The sequence below is a fragment of the Callorhinus ursinus genome, unplaced genomic scaffold (genome assembly GCF_003265705.2).
Source record: "Callorhinus ursinus isolate GAN/ISIS: 27379988/994484 unplaced genomic scaffold, GSC_fseal_2.0 scaffold16, whole genome shotgun sequence".
NCBI lineage: Eukaryota > Metazoa > Chordata > Mammalia > Carnivora > Otariidae > Callorhinus > Callorhinus ursinus.
Window position 1 is genome coordinate 8,023,525 of NW_027397078.1, and position 20,777 is coordinate 8,044,301.

The window sequence follows — 20,777 nt, forward strand, 5'->3', positions numbered from 1 at the left end:
CCACATGTTGGCTACTATAAATAATGCTGCAATAAACACGGAGGTACATGTATCTTTTCAAATTGGTGTTTTTGTTTTCCTCAGATAAACACCCAGAAGTGGGATTGCTGGATCCTATGGCAGTTCTGGTTTTAATTTTCTGAGGACCCTCTGCACTGTTTTCCAGAGTAGCCACACCAATTTACATTCCTAACAATGCACGAGGGTTCTTTTTTCTCCATATCCTCGCCAACGCTTGTTATTTCTTGTCTCTCTCTCTTTTTTTTTTAAAGATTTTATTTATTCATTTGACAGAGATAGATACAGCGAGAGAGGGAACACAAGCAGGGGGAGAGGCAGAGGGAGAAGCAGGCTTCCCACCCAGCAGGGGCCCGATGCGGGGCTCGATCCCAGGACCCTGGGATCATGACCTGAGTCGAAGGCAGACGCTTAACCGACTGAGCCACCCAGGCGCCTCTATTTCTTGTCTTTTTGACAATAGTCATCCTATCAGGAGTGAGGTGATATCCCACTGTGGTTTTGATTTGCATTTCCCTGACGATCAATGATGTTGAGCACCTTCTCATGTGTCTGTTGGCCATCTATATGCTTTCTTTGGAAAAATGTCTATTCAGATCCTCTGCCCATTTTTTAATTGGATTGTTTGGGGGGTTGCTATTGAGTTGTATGAATTCTGTTTATTTTGGATACTAGCCCCTTATAAGATATGTGATTTGCAAATATTTTCCCCCATTCAGTAGGGCACCTTTTCATTTTGTTGACGGTTTCCTTTGTTGCGCAGAAGCTTCTTAGTGCAATGTAGTCCCCCTTGTTTATTTTTGCTCAGAATTAATTTTTGAAATTGGTCCTCAAGAAATGTGGAAAAAAAACCTTTCCTGCTGCCAACCAAATGGCCCTCAGACTGCCCAAGGAGAAGGTGGCCTATATAGAAATGCAACAGGGAAAAGCCCACTTGAATTCTTCCAAGTGTTCCCTCTGTTTCATCTGGATTTTCTCAGGTACTCATCAGGACAACCTATGGGGTAGTTACTACGGTTATTTGAATTTTCCCGTTAGAAGAGTAAAGCACAGAGAGGTCACGTGACTCGCCCCCTGTCACGTGAGCCAATAGTGGGAGAGCTGGGATTGAAACTAGGGAAGCAGCCATGGTTCCTCCTTTCGTGTGCATGAGCATGTAGGCTTCTCTCTGATTCTCCTCTTTCCCTCATTCTCCATCTCATATCAATTCCCTCTTTAAACCCTGAGTTTGATCTTTCCTCTCTAACACCCTGTCAAGCCCCTGGTGCAGACCCTCACGATTTTATTTCCTGATTCCTGCCCCAGCTTTTCAACCGGCCTTTGACTGCCATTTTTATATAGATGGCAGATTATTCCTCCTAAAACTCTGCTTTCTTTGTGTCCTTATAACCCTCTTTGGCTCCACATCTCCCACCCCAGTGCTTCCTGGCTGGCACTCAAGGATCCCAGCCCACTCCTCCAAGCCTGTCTTCTCCAACACCCCCCAAGTTCACCCTCCAGGTCAGTTCAAACAGACCCCAAACCACACCATGCTCATTCCCACCCCCCAGATCTGTGCCAGGCCCATTCTCCTGCCTGGAATGTGGCCCCTCTGTCCATGTAAATGCTGCCCATTCTCCAAGGCTCAGTACCCCCACCCCTCCCAGGCCACCTTGACCCAAACTGTCTTCTCTCTCCTGAACTTCTTACGCACTCTCCTCTAGGATCACACGGTTTGACACTGAAATTGTCCCCTAAGAGGCTCCCGTGTTTCCCCAGCTCTTTGGGGACATGTGTGATGCCATACACTTTGCAAACCACTCCCTTCCCGACATTTAGGGTACTAGGGTACTTTATAAAAAGGCAGATGCCCAGGTCCCATCTCAGACTTGCTAAACCAGAATCTCTGAAGGTGGGCCCAGGCATCTGTATTATTTTTGGTAATAGCATAACCAAGGTGTAATTTACACACCATAAAATTCGCCTTTCTACACTGTACCAGTCAGTGGTTTGTAGCATATTCACGGAGTTTTGCGACCATCACCACTAGCTAATTTTACGTTTTCATCACCCCAAAAGGAAATTCCAAACCCATCAGCAGTCACTCCCCATTCTCTCCCCCCAGCTTCCTCCAGCTTCTGGCAACCACTAATTTACTTTCTGTCTCCGTGGATTTGCCTGTTCTGGACATCGCATGTACATGGAATCATTCAATACGTGGCCTCGTGTGGCCTCTGGCTTCTTCACTCAGCATCATGTTCTCACGGTCTCTCTGTGATGTAGCAGATGCCACTCCTTCCTTCCTTTTAATGGCTAAATCATATTTCCTTGCGCAGCTCGACCACATTCTGTTTATCCATGCATCCGTTAATGGACATTTGTGTTGTTTCCACTTTGGGGCCATTGTGTTTAATGCCGCTGTGAACGCCTGTGTGCAAGTTCTTCTGTGAACGTGTGTTCTCACTTCCCTTGGGTAGGTACCTAGGAGTGGAATTGCTGGGTCATAAGGGTAACTCTCTGCTTAATCCTTTGAGGCTCTGCCAAACTGTTTTCTACAGCAATCCCACCAGCAATGGATGAGGGTTCCAGTTTCCCCACATCCTTGACCTATGGATCTCTATCATGTTGCACAGGTGCGACCAAGTTTGAGCACCCTGCGCTAAGCTCTGGAAGTCCGACTTGTTTACCACTCTGAGGTGTGGGGTGGCCCAGGGTTGGATTCCCTTTCACAGAGAGCCCCAGGGTTGGGGATGGCGCCGATGGCATGCTTACGAATGTGAGCATTGCCAAGAAAATAATCATGGCAGCCCCAGTGCTAAAACTCAAGGGCCAAGAAACTGAGTGCTTAGAGCTATTTAGGAGGAAGCAGCTGGGGTAGAGGGAGGACAGAGACCCAGCCAGGTCCTGACTCAGCCTTTGAGTTGCTGTTTGACCGTCATTGGGTCATTCAGCCTCCCCAGGCCGGCTGTGATGTGTTGACAAAATGAGGATTGTGTCTGCTTCTCACCCCATCCCCTGAAGGGTGCCATGAGGTTAAATTTAGCTCATTGAAAGCATCTGGTGCAAGTTCATGGCAACTCCTATGCATTATTATGGTATTATCTCGCTCTTGTCCTCGGTGGGAACAGGAGGGCGTGGTTGATGGGACAGGCGACGCCACAGTTTTCCCGGGCTGATGCAGCAGCTCTGATTCTTTCCACGCCCAATAGCCCTGGTTTAAATCCCTGCCCTCCCCTCCCCCCACAGCTCAGCTGGACTAAAATAAACAGGAAGTGTCCATTTCACCCAGACCTCACTGAGGCTTGGGTGGCATGTGACTTCTGCTGCCCGGTTCCTTTTCTCTCTAGAAGGACCGTTCAGGCTGAGGTGTGGCTACATTCATACGCACAGCGAAGATACATCTTTTTTTTTTTCCTGGCCTCTATAACTTCCTGTCCCGCACTGATTCTAGTACCTTCCCCCCTACACATACACTTTTACAACATCAAGAGGGCATGAGCCGAAATAAAAGTGCTAGAATTCATATCAAAGCCCCACACCTAGGCTCTTGTTGCAAATCCAGATGAAGTTATTTGTGGGGGCAGAGACCGACAGTTGTTACTCAGAAGCTCAGTCCCCAGGAACAGGAAGGGGGTTGTGTTTGGGTTTGTCTTTTTTTGTTTTGTTTTGGGTTGTTTTTGTTTTTGTTTTTGCTTTTGAACCAAGTGAAACCTTAGTCCCTTGAGCAACAGGAGGCTGTTTCCTTGCCTTGCCCTACCCTGGCTCCCTGTGGGGTAGGGGGGCAGTAGAGACCTGGCTTTTCTTTGCCCCTGGGCAGAGGTGGAGGTCTGTTTGCTTTCTGGCGCGCAAAGAACAGCAAATCCCCGCAATGGGTCTACGTGGAAAGAGTCACTGAGGATAAGCAGCTGTTCCCATCTGACGGTCCTCACATGACAGCCACGGCAAGCCGGCCCTCTCCTGCTTCCTGGAATTGTGTTCCTAGGCAGGGAGATGAGCAGATGGTGTAAGTTCATTTGTGGCTTTGGAATGCTAAGGCCTGTGTGTGTGTGTGTGTGTGTGTGTGTGTGTGTGTGTGTGTGTGTTAATAGAAAAATAGAAAAGAGACAAAATTTTGTCAAGCCTTTGTATGTTTCACACGTCACCACGTCATCCAGATCTCAGTGAGAAATAAAGAAACCCATCGGAACCTTTCATCCTCTCCTTCCCAGAAGTAGGATGAGTCACCCGGCTCCTCAGCCTCCCACCCACAGAAGCGGGTGAGAATGTGGCTGGAGGGGGCTCTGCCCTGAGGGAAAACCAGGCAGGCCTCTGCCCCATGCTTGCTCTGTAGTTGTCTGTTTTCAGACAACGGAGTTCCAGCCCCTGGAGAGGGTGGGGGAGCTCTGTTCCTGACTGGAAGAGTCAAGAGTATTCTCGAAAGAGGACTGAGAAACTTCCCAGAACTGAAGAACCATGAGCAAGGGTATCCTCGCCCCGGTGGAGCCTACTGGGTTACCCTTGAAGAACAGAGGTCACGCAGGTGTCTGGGCTGTGTCCCCAGGGCCGTGACCTGGGGATAGAGCCTGTTTGAGGGAGGACTTGGAACTGGAGGGAGAAACCCCCAGGAAAGGTCATGGGGCACCTTCTCTTTGCTCTAGCGTGCTTACGGTCAGCCCTCAAACCTCACCCAGCCCCAGGCGGGAATCGAGGGACAGTGAGAATTGGACTCCAAGAGCATCCACGCTGGCCTTCCAGAAGCTTCGGCTTGAGCCCCATTTCAGGCCCGGCTCCTTTGAAGCACAGATGGATTAGAGGTACCTGCTCCTCACTAGGCACCCTGCCCACCCAGTTTGACGAGTTGGGGGCCACTCCCTCCCCAGGGGCAGCTCCTAGCCTGGCTCCAGCGTCCCCGCACCTGGCACCGACAACCCTCAGACTCCAGGGCATTGTCCAGAATGTTGATGGTTGGGAGGTGACTCTGGAAAATAACCGGAGCTAAAAAATAACTAACTGGTGCCTCCCACTTGGCCACCCCAACTCCCCTGCCCGGCTGTGTGGAAAGGGGGAAGGAGCTTCGTTTTCCAGGAAGTCAGCTCATGGGCTAATGACGCAAGCTCAAGACGGAGTGCTGAGAAGGCTGCCGAGAGTTCTCTCCGTCATCCCTCTGCACCATCCTGACCCGGGGGAGGCAGTGCCCGGCGCCAGGTGTCCGTCTCTGACGCTGTTTCTCCGTGGTGATGGGGACAAATAACAGCTCTGCCGTCCTGAGATTGTCATGAAGATAAAAGAAGATAATGTGAGGGAGCCTCAGGAGTGCTGGAATGTTCTGCAGCTTGATCTAGGTGTGGGTTGCCCAGGTGTATACATCGGGCAAAATTCATTGAGCTGGTCACTTAAGATTTATGCATTTGGCTGTATCTAAATAATAGGTCAGTAAAGTACTGTGGGCATGAAAAAGAGCAAAGAATGAGGTAACAGATGGGCACGGGCACTCCGTACCCTGTAAACCATTTGTCAGCATGGATTTAAAAACTTCTAGTGAAGGGGCACCTGGCCAGCTCCATCTGCGGAGCGTGCGACTCTTCATCTTGGGGTCGTGAGTTCGAGCCCCACACTGGGCATAAAGATTACTTAATAAAAATAAATAATAAATAGCCTTTAAAAATAAAAAATAAAATAAAATTTTAAAAATAAATTAAAAAAATAAAAAGTAAACTTCTATGCCCAATGTGGGGCTTGAACTCACAACCTTGAGATCAAGAGTTGCATGGTCTACCGACTGAGCCACCCAGGCACCCCTCTGGTGCCTCTTCTTATAGGAATATTAATCCCATCATGAGGGCCCCACTCTCATGACCTCATCGAACCTAATTACATTTCAAAGACCCCATCTCCATATACCATCACATTGCGGGGGTTAGGGCTTCAACATAGGAATGGGGGGTACAGTTTAGTCCTCAGCAAGGAGGAAGAAGACCCTGTCCATTCTGTGCTGGGTTGGAGTCCTGGAGGAGACAGATGGGATGCTTCAGGGACAGACCTCCTGAGCCTGGCCTGGATAGGGCAAGGGACAGTGGGGAGTTTTCCAGTGGGAGGAGGGGCTGTCCCTTCCTATTTGTATCATCTGTCTGGCTGTTTCACCACTGTGTCCCCAGGATCTGTGAGCAAAGGGTCTGGCACACACCGTGTGCCCCCGAAATACTGTTCTGAAACCCTATTTTTCTGGGAATTCTCAAGCATACAGAACTATAGAGAGACCAGAGTACTAAGCCCCTATATTCTCATTGCTCAGTTTCAACAATTATCGACATTTTGCCTATCTAATTTCACTTACCACTTGTCACAGTTGGTATTCCAAGGAGAGGGGATAGCATATAAAAGGCACAGAGATGTGAAGACTGCATGGTGTGCTCAGCCCCTGAAGGGCTGGAGGGTGGCCAGATTCAGGAATAGACAGCCGCTGTGACTATTCCAGCTCTCTGGCCCACAATCGCCCTGATCTCATCTCTTCTCACAACACATACTGAGCACTTCCTGTGGGTGGGCCAACCCTGAGCAGGAGTAACAAGGTGAATGAGATGCAGCCCCTCTTCTCATGGGGCTGACTCTTTAGGAGAGAAACCCACGAGGGAACAAGCAATATGGCACGACAGTGCTCTGGCAGGAGGCTGGGGGCACCCAGCCAGACGTGGGGTCAGGAAAGGATTCTTGGAGGAAGTGTTAGCTTGTGAAGATTACGCTCCATTTGTGTCCAAATCCATTCTTTGTTTTTTTGTTTTGTTTTGTTTTTTTAAGATTTTATTTACTTATTTGAGAGAGAGAGTACAAGCCGGTGAGAGAGGCAGAGGGAGAGGGAGAAGCAGACTCCCGGCTGATCAGGGAACCCAACTTGGGGCTCTATCCCAGGACCCAGAGATCATGACCTGAGCCGAAGGCAGACGCTTAACCGAATAAGCCACCCAGGCACCCCGGGACAGCTCTTTCTTACAGAAGAATTCCAATTAATAAATGTAGAAGGAACGAGAGAAATATAAACAACACAATAATAACTGTCACAGGCAAGATGTCCTGACGGATGCTAAAATCAGTGGGCCAAAGTTTGAAGAAAAACAGGATAGACGCATAGTCTCAAGGTGTCTTCTCTAAGATATTTATTAATAACAACAGGGAGGCAGGGTCGGGGGCGGGAGCGGCTGGCCCAGTCAGAGGAGCGAGCAACTCTTGATCTCGGAGTTGTGAGTTCGAGCCCTATGTTGGGTGTAGAAATTACTCAACGATAAAATCTTCAAAAAAATAACAATGGCAGTGTGCCTGGGTGGCTCAGTGGGTTAAGGGTCTGCCTTCGACTCAGGGTCCTGGGATCGAGCCCCAGGTTGGGCTTCTTGTTCAGTGGGGAGTCTGCTTCTCCCTCTCCCTCTGCCTCCTCCCCATTGCTCATGCTCGGTCTCTCTCTCTCAAATAAATAAATAAAATCTTTTAAAAAAATAACAGTGAGAGCACAGTAGTTTTACAGTGGAGAAACACAGCAGAAACCATCTTAACATCAGTGGTAACATTGCCAGGAATAAGACACATTGGCATCCATAACCCCACGATGAGATGAGAGGGGCACGACATCATTTCCATGGTATTCTTGCCCCAAATGCATAACCTCAATCTAATCAGGAGAAAACATCAGACAAACCCAAATCAAGGGACACCCCACAAAGTACATGACCGGGAGATTTCACAAATGTGGAAAAAAGACAAGATTGAAGAAGTGTCAGAGATGGGGCGCCTGGGTGGTTCAGTCGGTGAAGCATCTGCCTTCAGCTCAGGTCATGATCCCGGGGTCCTGGGATCGAGTCCCCGCATCGGGCTCCCTGCTCAGCGGGGAGCCTGCTTCTCCCTCTGCCTCTGCTGCTCCCCCTGCTTGTGCTCTCTCTCTCTGACAAATAAATAAAATCTTAAAAATAAAAAAAAGAAGAAGAGGTGTCAGAGACTGGAAGACACCAGGAGACATAATAGCCACATGCAATGTGGAATCGCAGGTTGGATCCTGAAACAGATCAAGAACATTTGTGAAAACACTGGTGACCATGGATTAGGTCCATGGTTTGGCGAATAGTGACATAACTAAATGCAATGTGGGATCTCCGGGGATTGAGCTAGAACCCTTTGCTTAGCAAAGGTGCCCCCAGAGATTCTAATGTTGCATTAAAAACACTTGCATTGCAGTGTTGATAATAGTTGAAGCTGCTTGTGGCTCCATGGGGATTCATCATACCACTCCTTCTCTACTTTTGTTTTTTCAAAAATTCTAGAACCCCAAAGCTCGCTCTGCAATTGTTCTCAGGAGCAAAATACTAGAAAATGGCCTAAATGTCCAGCAATGAGAGAATGGATCCAGTACATTGTGCTATTCATGAAATGGAATATTACAGAGCAAAGAAAGCTCAAAACCAAGCAAAACCAATATTTAAGGGGAGCCTGGATGGCTCAGTCGGTTAAGCGTCTGCCTTCGGCTCAGGTCATGATCCCAGGGTCAGGTCATGATCCTGGTGTCCCGAATCAAGTCCCGCATCGGGCTCCCTGCTCAGCAGGGAGTCTGCTTCTCCCTCTGACCCTCCCCCGCTCTCATGTGCGCGCACTCTCTCTCTCTGTCTCATTCTCGCTCTCTCAAAACTCTTAGAGAGGCATGTCCATCCTGAACCAAATAAATAAAATCTTTAAAAAAAAAAGTCATAAATGAGCCCATCCTCTGACCTCTAACCCCAGTCCTGGGAATCTATCCTCAGGGAATATTTTTTAAAAGATTTACCCACCATCCAACTTCGACAACTGTCAACTGATTGGACAATCTCATTTCGTCTGTACCCTGGCCCACTTTTGCCCCTCGATGATTTGGAAGCAGATGCCAGACATCACTTCCTTTCATTAGTAAATACGTATCTCTGAAAGGTCAGAATCCCCCTCACAAAAAAATAATTGCACTACCATTATCACACCTACAGAAAAAAACTCCCACAATTCCTCAGCGTCAGGTGCTCCTGAAAACTCGGCTCACCAAGAAAACTGAAAATCAAGAGTGGTGGTAGTTACTGGTGAGTCACTGGTTCTCGGTGTTTCTCTGTGGTGGGCTCACCTCCATCATAGTGACGCTATGACAACACAGTGTCCCCGCAGCCCGATGCTCTCCATATTCCTGAGTGTGTGTGTGTGTGTGTGTGTGTGTGTGTGTGGTGTCCTTTTTAACAGTAAAAATAAAATACACAGGGTGGCTCAGTCGTTGGGCATCTGCCTTCGGCTCAGGTCATGGTCCCAGGATCCTGGGATTGAGCCCCGCATCGGGCCCCATGCTCAGCGGGAAGCCTGCTTCTCCCTCTCCCGCTCCCCCTGCTTGTGTTCCCTCTCTCGCTGTGTCTCTGTCAAATAAATAAATAAAATCTTTAAAAAAATTAAAATAAAATAAAATATACAGTTAGGAGTTGTAAAACAAGAAATTTCGTATTTGCCAAGCGGTCATGCATATAATATCTCATATGATGAAAAATATATGTAAAAATATTTATGTATCATGACAGATTAGAGCTGCCCTTTCCCACTAGCTTTATGGGTTTGTTTGCTTCCCGATATTTTATTTAGAAAAAAATTCAAACCTGCCAAAGATTATAAGAATAAACAGCCCAAAGGAAAGAAAGTGAGATGCACAGGGGTTTATTTTTCTTATGGTAGGAGAGGCACAGGGGATGAGAGCTCAGGCTGGGGTACTGGTTTCACTGGGTCATCCATGAAGTAGGTTTGCTCATGTTTCTACTCCACTATGGTCTGCATATGGTTTTAGTCTTTCTGGCCACAGAGAATTTCCTGCCCCCCGGGTACGAGGCTCCAAGTTCTAGGAGAGAAAAAATAGCAGATCCAAAAGTTTTCTTATGAGGTTTTGCTTCGGAAGGGGCACCTGTCCATCCCAGGGGTTTTGCTTGGGAAGGGACACCCACCCATCCCAGGGACTTCTACATCTCATTGACCAGAATTGGAAGACAAGACTACCCTAGAGGAAGGCGGGGCTGAGAAGCCTAGAACTCTTAGAGAGGCATGTCCATCCTGAACCAAATTGGAGTTCTGTTCAGAAGGGAGACCAGAAAGGAGTTATCTGTCACAGACAGGGAGAAAATAAAGACAGAGAGGCAGCTATGTCCAGGGCCCAGGCTGAAGGCAGCAGGAAGGGAAGGAACAGCAGACAAGAGCCATGTTCAGAAACAACGAGCCAACCTTAGGTGATGGTACGAGAGATGTTACAATGGACCATCGGGGTGGCTCTAAGCTTCCTACCCTGGCAGACAAGTGGAAGGATTGGCGGGGGGGGGGGGGGGCAGGGCATAATTTTTTGTGTCAGTCGTGACAATTTACTATCGGTGATCTGTCCATCGACTCCATGGAATCATACAATGGCCCTTTAAATACATCCTCCCTTAATGGTCAGCAAAAGTGTATAAGGCGGATACTGTCATCGAAAGCTGTGATTCAGAGGTTAAGTCGCTTGCTGAAGGTCACTGTCAGTAAGGTGGCATTCTCTTGCTCATGAATAGACAGACAGCATCTTACTTTTAGGGAGTAAATGTGGTTTGGCGCTATAGATCCTTTCATGGCAGGAAGACAGTAGGGGAGGATGGCCCTCGGTGTAGGAGCATCAGGGAAGCACATCTAGTGGCCGGGAGAGAGTGGAAACCCAGCCCTCTGTAAGCTGGCCCTCATAAGCTGGAAAGGAGGTGGCCAAGGAAGAGTCATCAGCCTCAGCAGCTCTTGCTCCACCTTTTTTAGGCAAGAGACTGGCTCAGGGCCCTGTCAGAAGCTGCACGTCTTTCCTTAAGGGCTTCCTTGGTACTTTATAATTAGAGCAGTTAGCTAAGAATGTCGGAGAGGGCCTCTCTGAAGAGGCAACATTTGGGGGAGACCTGAATGAGCAGGAGACTGCCGTGAGAAGAAAGGAAGTTCTAGCAGAAAGGAGGAACTTGGCACGGTTAAGGGAGGGAAAGGAGGCTGGCATGAGGACACAGGGGATGCGGGGAGGAATCAAGTCAGGTAGTCTTACAAGGCATAATGGAGGCAGGGAGGCCAGTTGAGGAGACTGTTAAAGTAGTTCAAGAAAGAAAGGAAGTTAACTTGGACTTTAGCAGTGGGGATGGTGAAGTGGCCAGGTTTGGAAGTAGAACGTCTGAGGTTTGTGGATGAAGGGTATGAGAGAAAGAGAAAAAAAGGAATGACTTCTAAGCCTTTGGCCTGAGTGAGTAGGTGAATGATCTAGCCATTTAATGAAATGGGGAAAGGACCCAGGAGAGGTCAGGGAAAGGGAGTGAGAAGGTACAAGTATCTACTGTTCAGTCCTTTAGTTCAGATGGTGGAGAGTACCCCATTATTTGAATATTATAAAATCTATTAAAATTTATGTATATTTATATTCATTTATATTTTAATATAAATTCAAGTATATTGATATTAATATATTACTATATTATATTATTAATTATATTAACATAATAAAATATATTGATATTAATAAATCTAGGGGATTGATTAATCTAAGGAGTATATTTAAGTATATTACTATATTAAGTATATTAATAAATCTAGGGAGAAAAATACATATAATCATTTCTGCAGAGGCGGAAAAGGCATGTGATAAGCTCGACACCCATTCTTGATAAAAATTCAAAATATGAACAGACTGATACCCTTAGGTAATATTATTCTAGCATCATGCTTAATGGCAAACACCGGAAGAATTCACAATTCTTATTTTAACATTGTACTGGAGATACCAACTGAGGCAATTGGACAAGAAAAACGGATTAGAGGTCTAATAGTGTAGTTTTAAGGAACAGATACAATTACTTTATGTATTACTCGAGTGATTTCAGTATATCTTTATAGTATATCTTTAATATAGTTCATCTTTTATATCTTTAACATAGTATATCTTTTATATAGTATATGATATAGTTTATCTTTCATCAATTGTACCATTTCTGCAATGAAAGAAAAGAAAAGAAAGAAACATAACCTGGCTGGTGCTGCTCCCCCAATTCGAGGTCTAATAACTGGAAAGGAGGAAGTAAAACTATTATTATTTGTACATGTATACCTGGAAAAACCAAGAGACTCAGTTGAGAAACTACTATAAACAATATAAGAATTCAGTAAGGTAGCAGAAAATAAGATATGGAGAAATCAACAGCTTTCCCAGCTAGAGAATATAATGGAAGAACATTGCTCGTTTATAATAGAAACAAATAACATAAAATACATAGGAATAAACTTCACACGAAATGCGCAAAAATTATACAAAGCAAACTTTAAAAACACTACTGAAGTTACAAAAAGACAACCTGAACAGAGTCATCATAAATGTCAATTATCCCTAAGTTACTTTGTAAATCAACACCATTCCAAAACAACCTGACAAATTTTTAAAGCTAGACAAATGGAGTGTAAATGTTTTTAAGAAATAAACAAGAAGGGGTGCCTGGCTGACTCCATCAGTGGAGCATGTGACTCTTGATCTCAGGATTTTGAGTTTGACCCCCACATTGGGCATAGAGATTAGCTAATAAAAAACAATTTTAAAAAACCCTCTGTATTGTCAAAAACTAAAACACCATAAGCAACGTGAAAACACAAATGGCCAAATGTAAAAAAAAAAACAAACCAAAAACACAAAAACAAAAACAATTTGGCTACTACTATAACAAAGACCTAATCTTCCTAATATAGAGCGCCTACAAATCAAACACAAGAAATAGATCAATAACACAAAAGAAAAATCGGCCAAAGATCATTGGGAATAGATAACAGAAAAAGAAATACAAATAGCCTTTTAAATAACGGGAAGGTGTTTGAGCTCACTCAGAAGAGAACTATAAATTAAAACTATCCAGGTTAAAAAAACAAAACAAAACAGGATCAATTACATTAGCCAAAATACAAGTTTGCCAACACACTCATAGACAAAACTATGGAAGAAGCAGCACTCTTGTACCTTGCTGGTGGCAGTGCAAACTGATACAACTCCTGTGGGGAACTTGACCATATGTACCCAAATTTCAATGAATATACTTATGTGTACGAAGTTTATCATTCATTGCAGTATTACTAGAAATAGCAAATGATAGAAAACAACCTATCAATAGGATAGTTGCTTAATTATGGTATAGCCACACAATAAGCATATTTTGAGTACACAACTGTAAAAAAGAATGGGCTCTATGTACTGACATGCAAAATTTTCCATTGTATATTGTTTAGAAAAAAGGTATGGAACAATATAGTGTGCTATTTTTTTTCTAAGCAAGCTCTATGCCCAACGTGGGGCTTGAACTCACGACCCTGAGATCAAGAGTCACACACTCTGCCGACTGAGCCAGCCAGGGGCCCTGTAGTATGCTGTTGTTCATGTAAAACAAGGAGAAAATATATTCATAGATGCTTCCCTTTGCATAAAGACACTCTAGAAGTATAGACAAGTAAGTAATATGTGGTTACTGGTTGGGATGGGGGCAAGGTGGGAATAAGACTTCACTGTATAACTTCACATATCGTGTGATTCTTCAAATAAGTCAATGTATTCTCTAGGTAAAATATTAAAAGACATGGTATCGAAAGCGATGAACACGGGTGGAAGTGCAAGCTGGAGAAAGAGACATGAAATCAAGCCAGGGCTTTGAGATGGGTGACGTTAAGGGAATGATCCAGAAGAGAGGGAAATACAGATGATACATTACATTCACAGGTAAAACGCCACCACAGTGCTAAGTGGTTGAGAAAGGCACAGCCGGACGGTCAGGCCTTAAACAAGAGCAGGCCATACTCCAGCCACGAGGAGGTAATGGAAAGCATCTAAGAGAACGCAAAGTATGAATCTGGCCAGGGGTGATGCCGGTTCCTCTCTTTACTTAGGGTTTTCCACAGAGCTGTTAGCAAATACATCCTGATCTTCTGTACTAAATGCCTCTAAAAAACACCTTTGCAGGGCGCCTAGGTGGCTCAGTCGTTAAGCGTCTGCCTTCAGCTCAGATCATGATCCCAGGGTCCTGGGATGGAGCCCCGCATCGGGCTCCTGGCTCATCGGGGAGCCTGCTTCTCCCTCTCTGTCTGCCTCTCCCCCTGCTCATGCTGTTTCTTTCTGTCTGTATCTCTGTGTCTCAAATGAATAAATAAAATCTGTAAAAAAAAAAATAAAAATAAAAACAAATTTAAAAACCTATTAAAAACACCTTTGCTTTGGCTACTTGATCACGAAAACATGTAAGCCTATAGCTGTGTCCACCTATTGACACTACCAGTCACAACAAATCTCATTAGTTGTTGGCTCTCTCCCAGCAGAGAACACAATCATAGGGGCCATCCAATGTTGTTAAGCTAGTTTTTGGAAAGCCACAGACAGGAATATAAACCCTACTGTCCTATAGAATTAGATAAAACCTCTGCAGTGGTATCCCACCCAACTCCAAAGCAGGAAATAAATAGGATTACTCAGGTTACTGTGCTGTCAAAATTGAATCGCGCCCCCTCTTTTTCTTTTATTATCATTGTTAAAGCTGAATTCCCATCTGCAGATCTTCCTTCCTGTGGTTACACACCAAAACAACAGACTTAATAGCATTAAGTTTCACTTTGTATGTGTATACCTTATCTCTCTCCAAAATGTAGAGGCAAGTTTCAGAGGTCCGTGCAAGAAAATGAAAGAAGTCAGAAGAGAGAAATGAGTAGGCTGAGATTCAAGCGGGGCTATGGTTAATAAATGCCCCAGACCTCATTCCTAGGAGTGGCCCCAAGTGAAAACATGTCCTTAGAAACAAAGCCTATCTGTGACACTGACACCCAAAATAAATCTATCCCACAGGTCCTATTACAAGGAATACTGTGAACATTGTAGATCTCTTAGAAATCCACGGAATAAACAGACTCGCAAACTGCACACGGAAGCTTCCGTGCCCCTTGTGGAAAAGGCAGCTTTGCCTAAGTGTATGCCAATTAAAGAAACTTCTACAGGAAGTCACCACAGTACAAACCAAGGACACAGTTCCCTGATGAAAACTGACATTAAAACTTTATTAAAATTCTGGGACATTATGGTCATTAAGTTCAGTGCATGCTGAGAATTAATATTCAAGTAAGACTCCCAAGTACTCTCCCAATGATGAGTTTTAAGAAGATGAAACCGAAAAGGTACAACTTACAAGTTTGAGATGAACTGAATATTGCATTTTCTGCACAGGCAGTTACTGACTTGACTTTCGGGAAGCCTCTGCCTCTGTTCCTAACAGGAACCCTTCCAGAAGGTGCTTACTGGATCAGAAAGGGAATGCCTGCATTAAATTTACGTGTTTTTATGGCTGCCTTCAGCAGGAGCGTTGCTCTGAAATATCTAGGCTGCCATGAGACCCAGCTGGACTCCTTCATATATATATTCCTACGTGAACTTCCTTCACAAAATGTGGCATTTCATGGAGACACCTGCTCCATGGACATCCTCCAAACAAGGAGCATGATCCTGGGATGAATAAATAGGAGTGCACCAGATAGGAAGTAGCAGATGATTTTTCCTGTTGGCTGGATATTCTGAGTTCACAACTTAAAAATATATTTTAGACTCAACATAATAAAGATGTCAATTCTCCTCCAAATTGATCTATAGGTTCAGTACAATTACTATCGAAATCCCAGCAAGATTTTTTTGTAAGGAAAAGCTTATTCTAGGGGCGCCTGGCTGGCTCAATCAGTAGAGCATGAGACTCTTGATCTTGGGGTCATGAGTTCAAGCCCCAAGCTGGGCATAGAGATTACTTAAAAAAAAAAAAAAAGCTTATTCTAAAATTTATGTGAAAAGACAAAGGAACTAGAACAACTAAAACAAATTTGAAAAAGAATGAAGAGGGAAGAATCACTCTACCCAGTTTTCATTCTTACTATATAGCTAGAAGTAATGTTAACAGTGTGGTGTCGGTGGAGGGACAGACACATAGATCAATGAAACAGAAGAGAACCTAATATAGACCCACACAAGGATGGTCAACTGAATCTTGACAAAGTTGCAAAGGCATTTCAACAGAGGAAGGAGAGTCTTTTCAACAAATAGTGGTTGAGCAATTGAACATCCATAGATGGAAAGGTCAACATTGGGGCGTCTGGGTGGCTCAGATGGTTAAGCAGCTGCCTTCGGCTCAGGTCATGATCCCAGGGTCCTGGGATCGAGCCCCACATCTGGCTCCTGGCTCGGCAGGGAGCCTGCTTCTCCCTCGCCCTCTGCCTCTCCCCTGCTCATGCTCTCGCTCTCTCTCTGTATCTGTCTCAAATGAATAAATAAAATCTTTAAAAAATAAATAAATAAAAGGTCAACCTTAACCTAAACCTCACACCTTAAAAATGGACTCAAAATAGGGCGCCTGGGTGGCTCAGATGGTTGAGCGTCTGCCTTCACCTCAGGTCATGATCCCAGCTTCCTGGGATCGAGTCCCGCATCGGGCTCCCTGCTCAGCAGGGAGCCTGCTTCTCCCTCTGCCTCTCTCTCTCTGTCTCTTCTGAATAAATAAGTAAAATCTTTAAAAAAAAAAAATGGACTCAAAATGGATCATAGATTTAAATGTAAAATTATAAATTAGAAAAAATAGAAAATCTTTAGGACCTAGGGCTAGGTGAAGTGTTCTTAGACATGACACCAAAAGCACAATCCACAAAAGGAAATATTGATAATTGGACTGCATCAAAATTGAAAATGTTTTTAAAAAACTAAAAATGTTTGCAAAAAACCCTGTTAAGAAAAATCAGCAGCCTATGTGTCCATTGATGGATGAGTGGATAAAGAAGATGTGGTATATATATATATATATATATATATATATATATATATATATATATATACAATGGGATATTATTCAATCATAAAAAAGAATGAAATCTTGCCATTTGCAACAATGTGGATGGATCTAGAGAGTATAACGCTAACTGAAATAAGCCAGTCAGAGAAAGACAAATACTATATCATTTCACTCATATGTGAAATTTAAAAAGCAAAACAAACAAATGAAAGAAAGAAGAGAGACAAACCAAATAACAGACTTTTTTTTTTAAAGTAGGCTCCACACCTAGCATGGAGCCCACCATGGGGCTGAGATCAAGACCCTGAGATCAAGACCTGAGCTGAGATCAAGAGTCAGACACCCAACTGGCTAAGCCACCCAGGCGCCCCTCAAATAACAGACTCTTAACTATGGAAAACAGAGGATTGCCAGAGAGGAGGTGGGTGGGGGATGGGTGAAATAGGTGATGGGGATTAAGAGTACACTTATCTTTTTTTTATTTAAGTAATCTCTACACCCAACATGGAGCTCAAACTCACAACCCTGAGATTAAGAGTCACATGCTCTTCTTACTGAGCCAGCCAGGCACCCTAAGAACACACTTATCTTGTTGAGCGCTGGAATTGTTGAATCACTGTATTGTATACCTGAAACTAATAGAACACTGTATGTTAACTACACTGGAATTAAAATAATAATAAAAAGATAGACAAGCTATAGACTGGGAAAAGATATTTGTAAGTCATACATCTGACAAAGGACTGGTACCTAGAATATATAGAGAACTCTCAAAACTCAACAGTACAAAATAAATGAACAAACAGAAACGGACTTATACATACAGAGAACAAACTGGTGGTTTCCAGAGGGGAGGGAGTTGGGGGGATGGAGGCAATAGGTGATGGGGATTAAGAGGTACAAACTTACAGCTATGAAATAAATCATGGGGATGAAAAGTACAGCATAGTGAATATAGTCAATAAGGTTGCAATAACTTTGTATGGTGACAATGGTAGCTACACTTACCGTGATGAGCACCGTGTCACGTACAGAATTGTCAAATCTCTGAAACTAATGTAACATCATATGTCAACTATACTTCAATAATTTTTTAAAAACCTCAGCACTGAAAATTATTTTAAAATGGGCAAAAGACACATATATTTTACCAAAGAGAATATAAAGATGGCAAACAAGCACATGAAAGGATGTTCAACATCACTAGCCATTAGGGAAATGCAAATTAAGACCACAAGGAGACACCACCTCACACCAATTAGAACAGCCAAAATATGGCGTGCCTGGGTGGCTCAGTCGGTTAGGCGTCTGCCTTCGGCTCAGGTCATGATTCCAGGGTCCTGGGATCGAGTCCCGCATCGGGCTTCCTGCTCTGCAGGAAGCCTGCTTCTCCCTCTCCCACTCCCCCTGCTTGTGTTCCCTCTCTTGCTGTGTCTCTCTCTGTCAAATAAATAAATATTTAAAAAAAAATTAATTAGAACCCCCAAAATAAAATATGCCAATACCAACTGCTGGTGAGGATGCAGAGAAACTGGATCTCTTGTGCATTGCTGGTGGGAATGTAAAATGTTACAGCCATCCTGGAAAATGGTTTGGCAGGTTCTTAAACTAAACATACACTCACCATATGATCCAACAATTGCATTTCTGCCAGAAAAACAAAAATTCATGTCCACACAAAAATCTGTACGTGAATGTTCAATGTTCGTAGCAACCTTCATTTGTAATAGTCAAAAACTGGCAACAAGCCAAATATCCTTCACCAGCTGAATAAACAAACTATGGACCATCCATACCACTCAGCAATAAAGAAACCAACTATTTGCAACAACTTGAATGGCTCTCAAGGACATTATGCTGAGTGACAAAAAGCCAATCTCAAAAGGTCACATACTGCACAATTCCATTTATGTTAACAATTCTGAAATGACATTTTAGAGATGGAAAACAGATAAGCGGTTGCCAGGGGTGACAGGGTGGGGAAGCAAGAAGGGAGGCAGATGTGACTATAAAGGGGTAGCACTAGGGAGACCTTGGTGGTGGAACAGTTCTGTGGAGGTGGTTATACGAATCAACATGTGATAAAACTGCATAGAACTACACACACACACACACAGGTACACAAAAAAACTGGTGAAATCTGAAGGAGGTCTGTGGATTGTACCAATGTCAGTTTCCTGGTTTTGATGTATTAGTTATGCCAGATTTTACCAACAGGGGAAACTGTGTGAAAGGTACACATGATCTCTTTGTACTACACTTCACAACTTCCTGTGAATTTATCATTTCAGACTAAAAAAATGTTTAAACAAGTTTTATTGAAAATATAATTTTTTAAATGTTTTTTTAAAGATTTTATTTATTTATTTGAGAGAGAGAGAGAGAGAGAGAGAATGAAAGACAGAGAGCACGAGAGTGAAGAGGGTCAGAGGGAGAAGCGGACCCCCTGCCGAGCAGGGAGCCCGATGCGGGACTCGATCCTGGGACTCCAGGATCATGACCTGAGCCGAAGGCAGTCGCTTAACCAACTGAGCCACCCAGGCGCCCCTATTGAAAATATAATTGTATAAAACTTGTTCAGTACAGGAAAAGTATGAAGCAGCAGAAAATCTTTCCGCTTCAACCAGAAGCAAGAATTGTCACTATTTTTGCAGATTTCCTTCTAGTTTTCTACATCTTCTCCAAAGAGTTGCGCTCATTCTGCACACTCCAAGTTGAAACCTACTACTTCCTCAACCCATTAGAGCAATTATTTTCTCTACATCGCTAATAATTGTAAGTAGCGGCTTAATATTCTGAGTACAATATATAAAATTAAATATCAATTCAGCTCCAATTCTAGTCAGAAGGAACAGGGTGAACAAAAACTCTGGCAGAGTGGAGGATATGTCTTCACAATAGCATCATATTCAGCTCCAGTGTAAGGTATGGGGAAGAAGTTAAAAGCTGCCAAGGTAGACTGGTGCCACACCATTGGACTAACTTAATGCAGCGCCATGAATTTGGTTGCAGTATCTATTGTAATTTAGAATATAGAGATGATTCTGCCATGAAGTACCTGAAACATGATCATGGTAATTGAAGTTTTGGAGCAGATGATAAAAGGTAGAGAACAGCAGACTCCATAATAAGTTTGCTGCATCAGAACTGCCTGGGGAAATTATATACAAAAGCAAAAAGCAAGAGATTCCTGAGTGAACTCCAGGGATGGATTCTATTAGGAGTTGCCATAGAATCATTTCCCAGATTCTCCTGTTGGAACAAGTTGGGGAATCACAAAAGAAAAACTAGGTTCCAAAAGGACAAGGACTACATTTGAAGTCATTGCTACATTCCGCAACACTCAGCAGACCCCAAATCAGTTTTTGAATGAGCCCTAAATCAACCTTGGCCATCCAAATGTCTACTCGATAACCCACTAGGATTGTATCAGGTGACTGGGTCAGAAGTGGAGGTTCAGAGACCATTCTGCAATTAACTAACCAACTGATGTCAGGTAAATGAGATGGGCTGTTGAAAATTTAGGTGAGTGTGGTATAGAATTAAGAGTGGAAAAGGAAAAATGAGGATTTCCTCTTTCTTCCAAAGATGGGAGAGGCATTTTTACTCCACTTAGCTCTTAAAAAGTAAAATGTCAGGGCGCCACACTTGATCTCAGTGTCGTTGAGTTCAAGCCCCACTTTGGGCGTGGAACCTACTTTTAAAAAAAAGTAAAATGTCATCTTCAGTGTAACAAGGAAAACAGGAACCCTCAAATTATAAACCATGACTAGATCTGCTAACACAATAAAATCAGGACTGAAACCGTACAGACATCCACAGAAAACCTTAAGTCAGAATACAGACATGTGTCACAGTACTAACAGGCCCTCCTAATGATCCTCTGAAGAGTGGAAAGGAAATTAGGGATGTGGTCATGTCCCTGGAGGATAGAGATAGCATCAGTAC

At 43.9% G+C, this 20,777-nt stretch overlaps 1 protein-coding gene across 1 annotated transcript in view; it reads right to left on the bottom strand.

Annotated features, from left to right (window-relative positions):
• Positions 1-9,651: 9,651 nt before the first annotated feature.
• DDX3X (DEAD-box helicase 3 X-linked) overlaps positions 9,652-20,777 on the bottom strand; it is a 29,394-nt gene continuing 18,268 nt past the window's right edge. Inside the window, exon 17 of the mRNA XM_025857868.2 lies at positions 9,652-9,850. Coding sequence (XP_025713653.1) covers positions 9,777-9,850 — 74 coding nt within the window. The 3' untranslated portion in view covers positions 9,652-9,776. The remainder of the gene's footprint in view (positions 9,851-20,777) is intronic.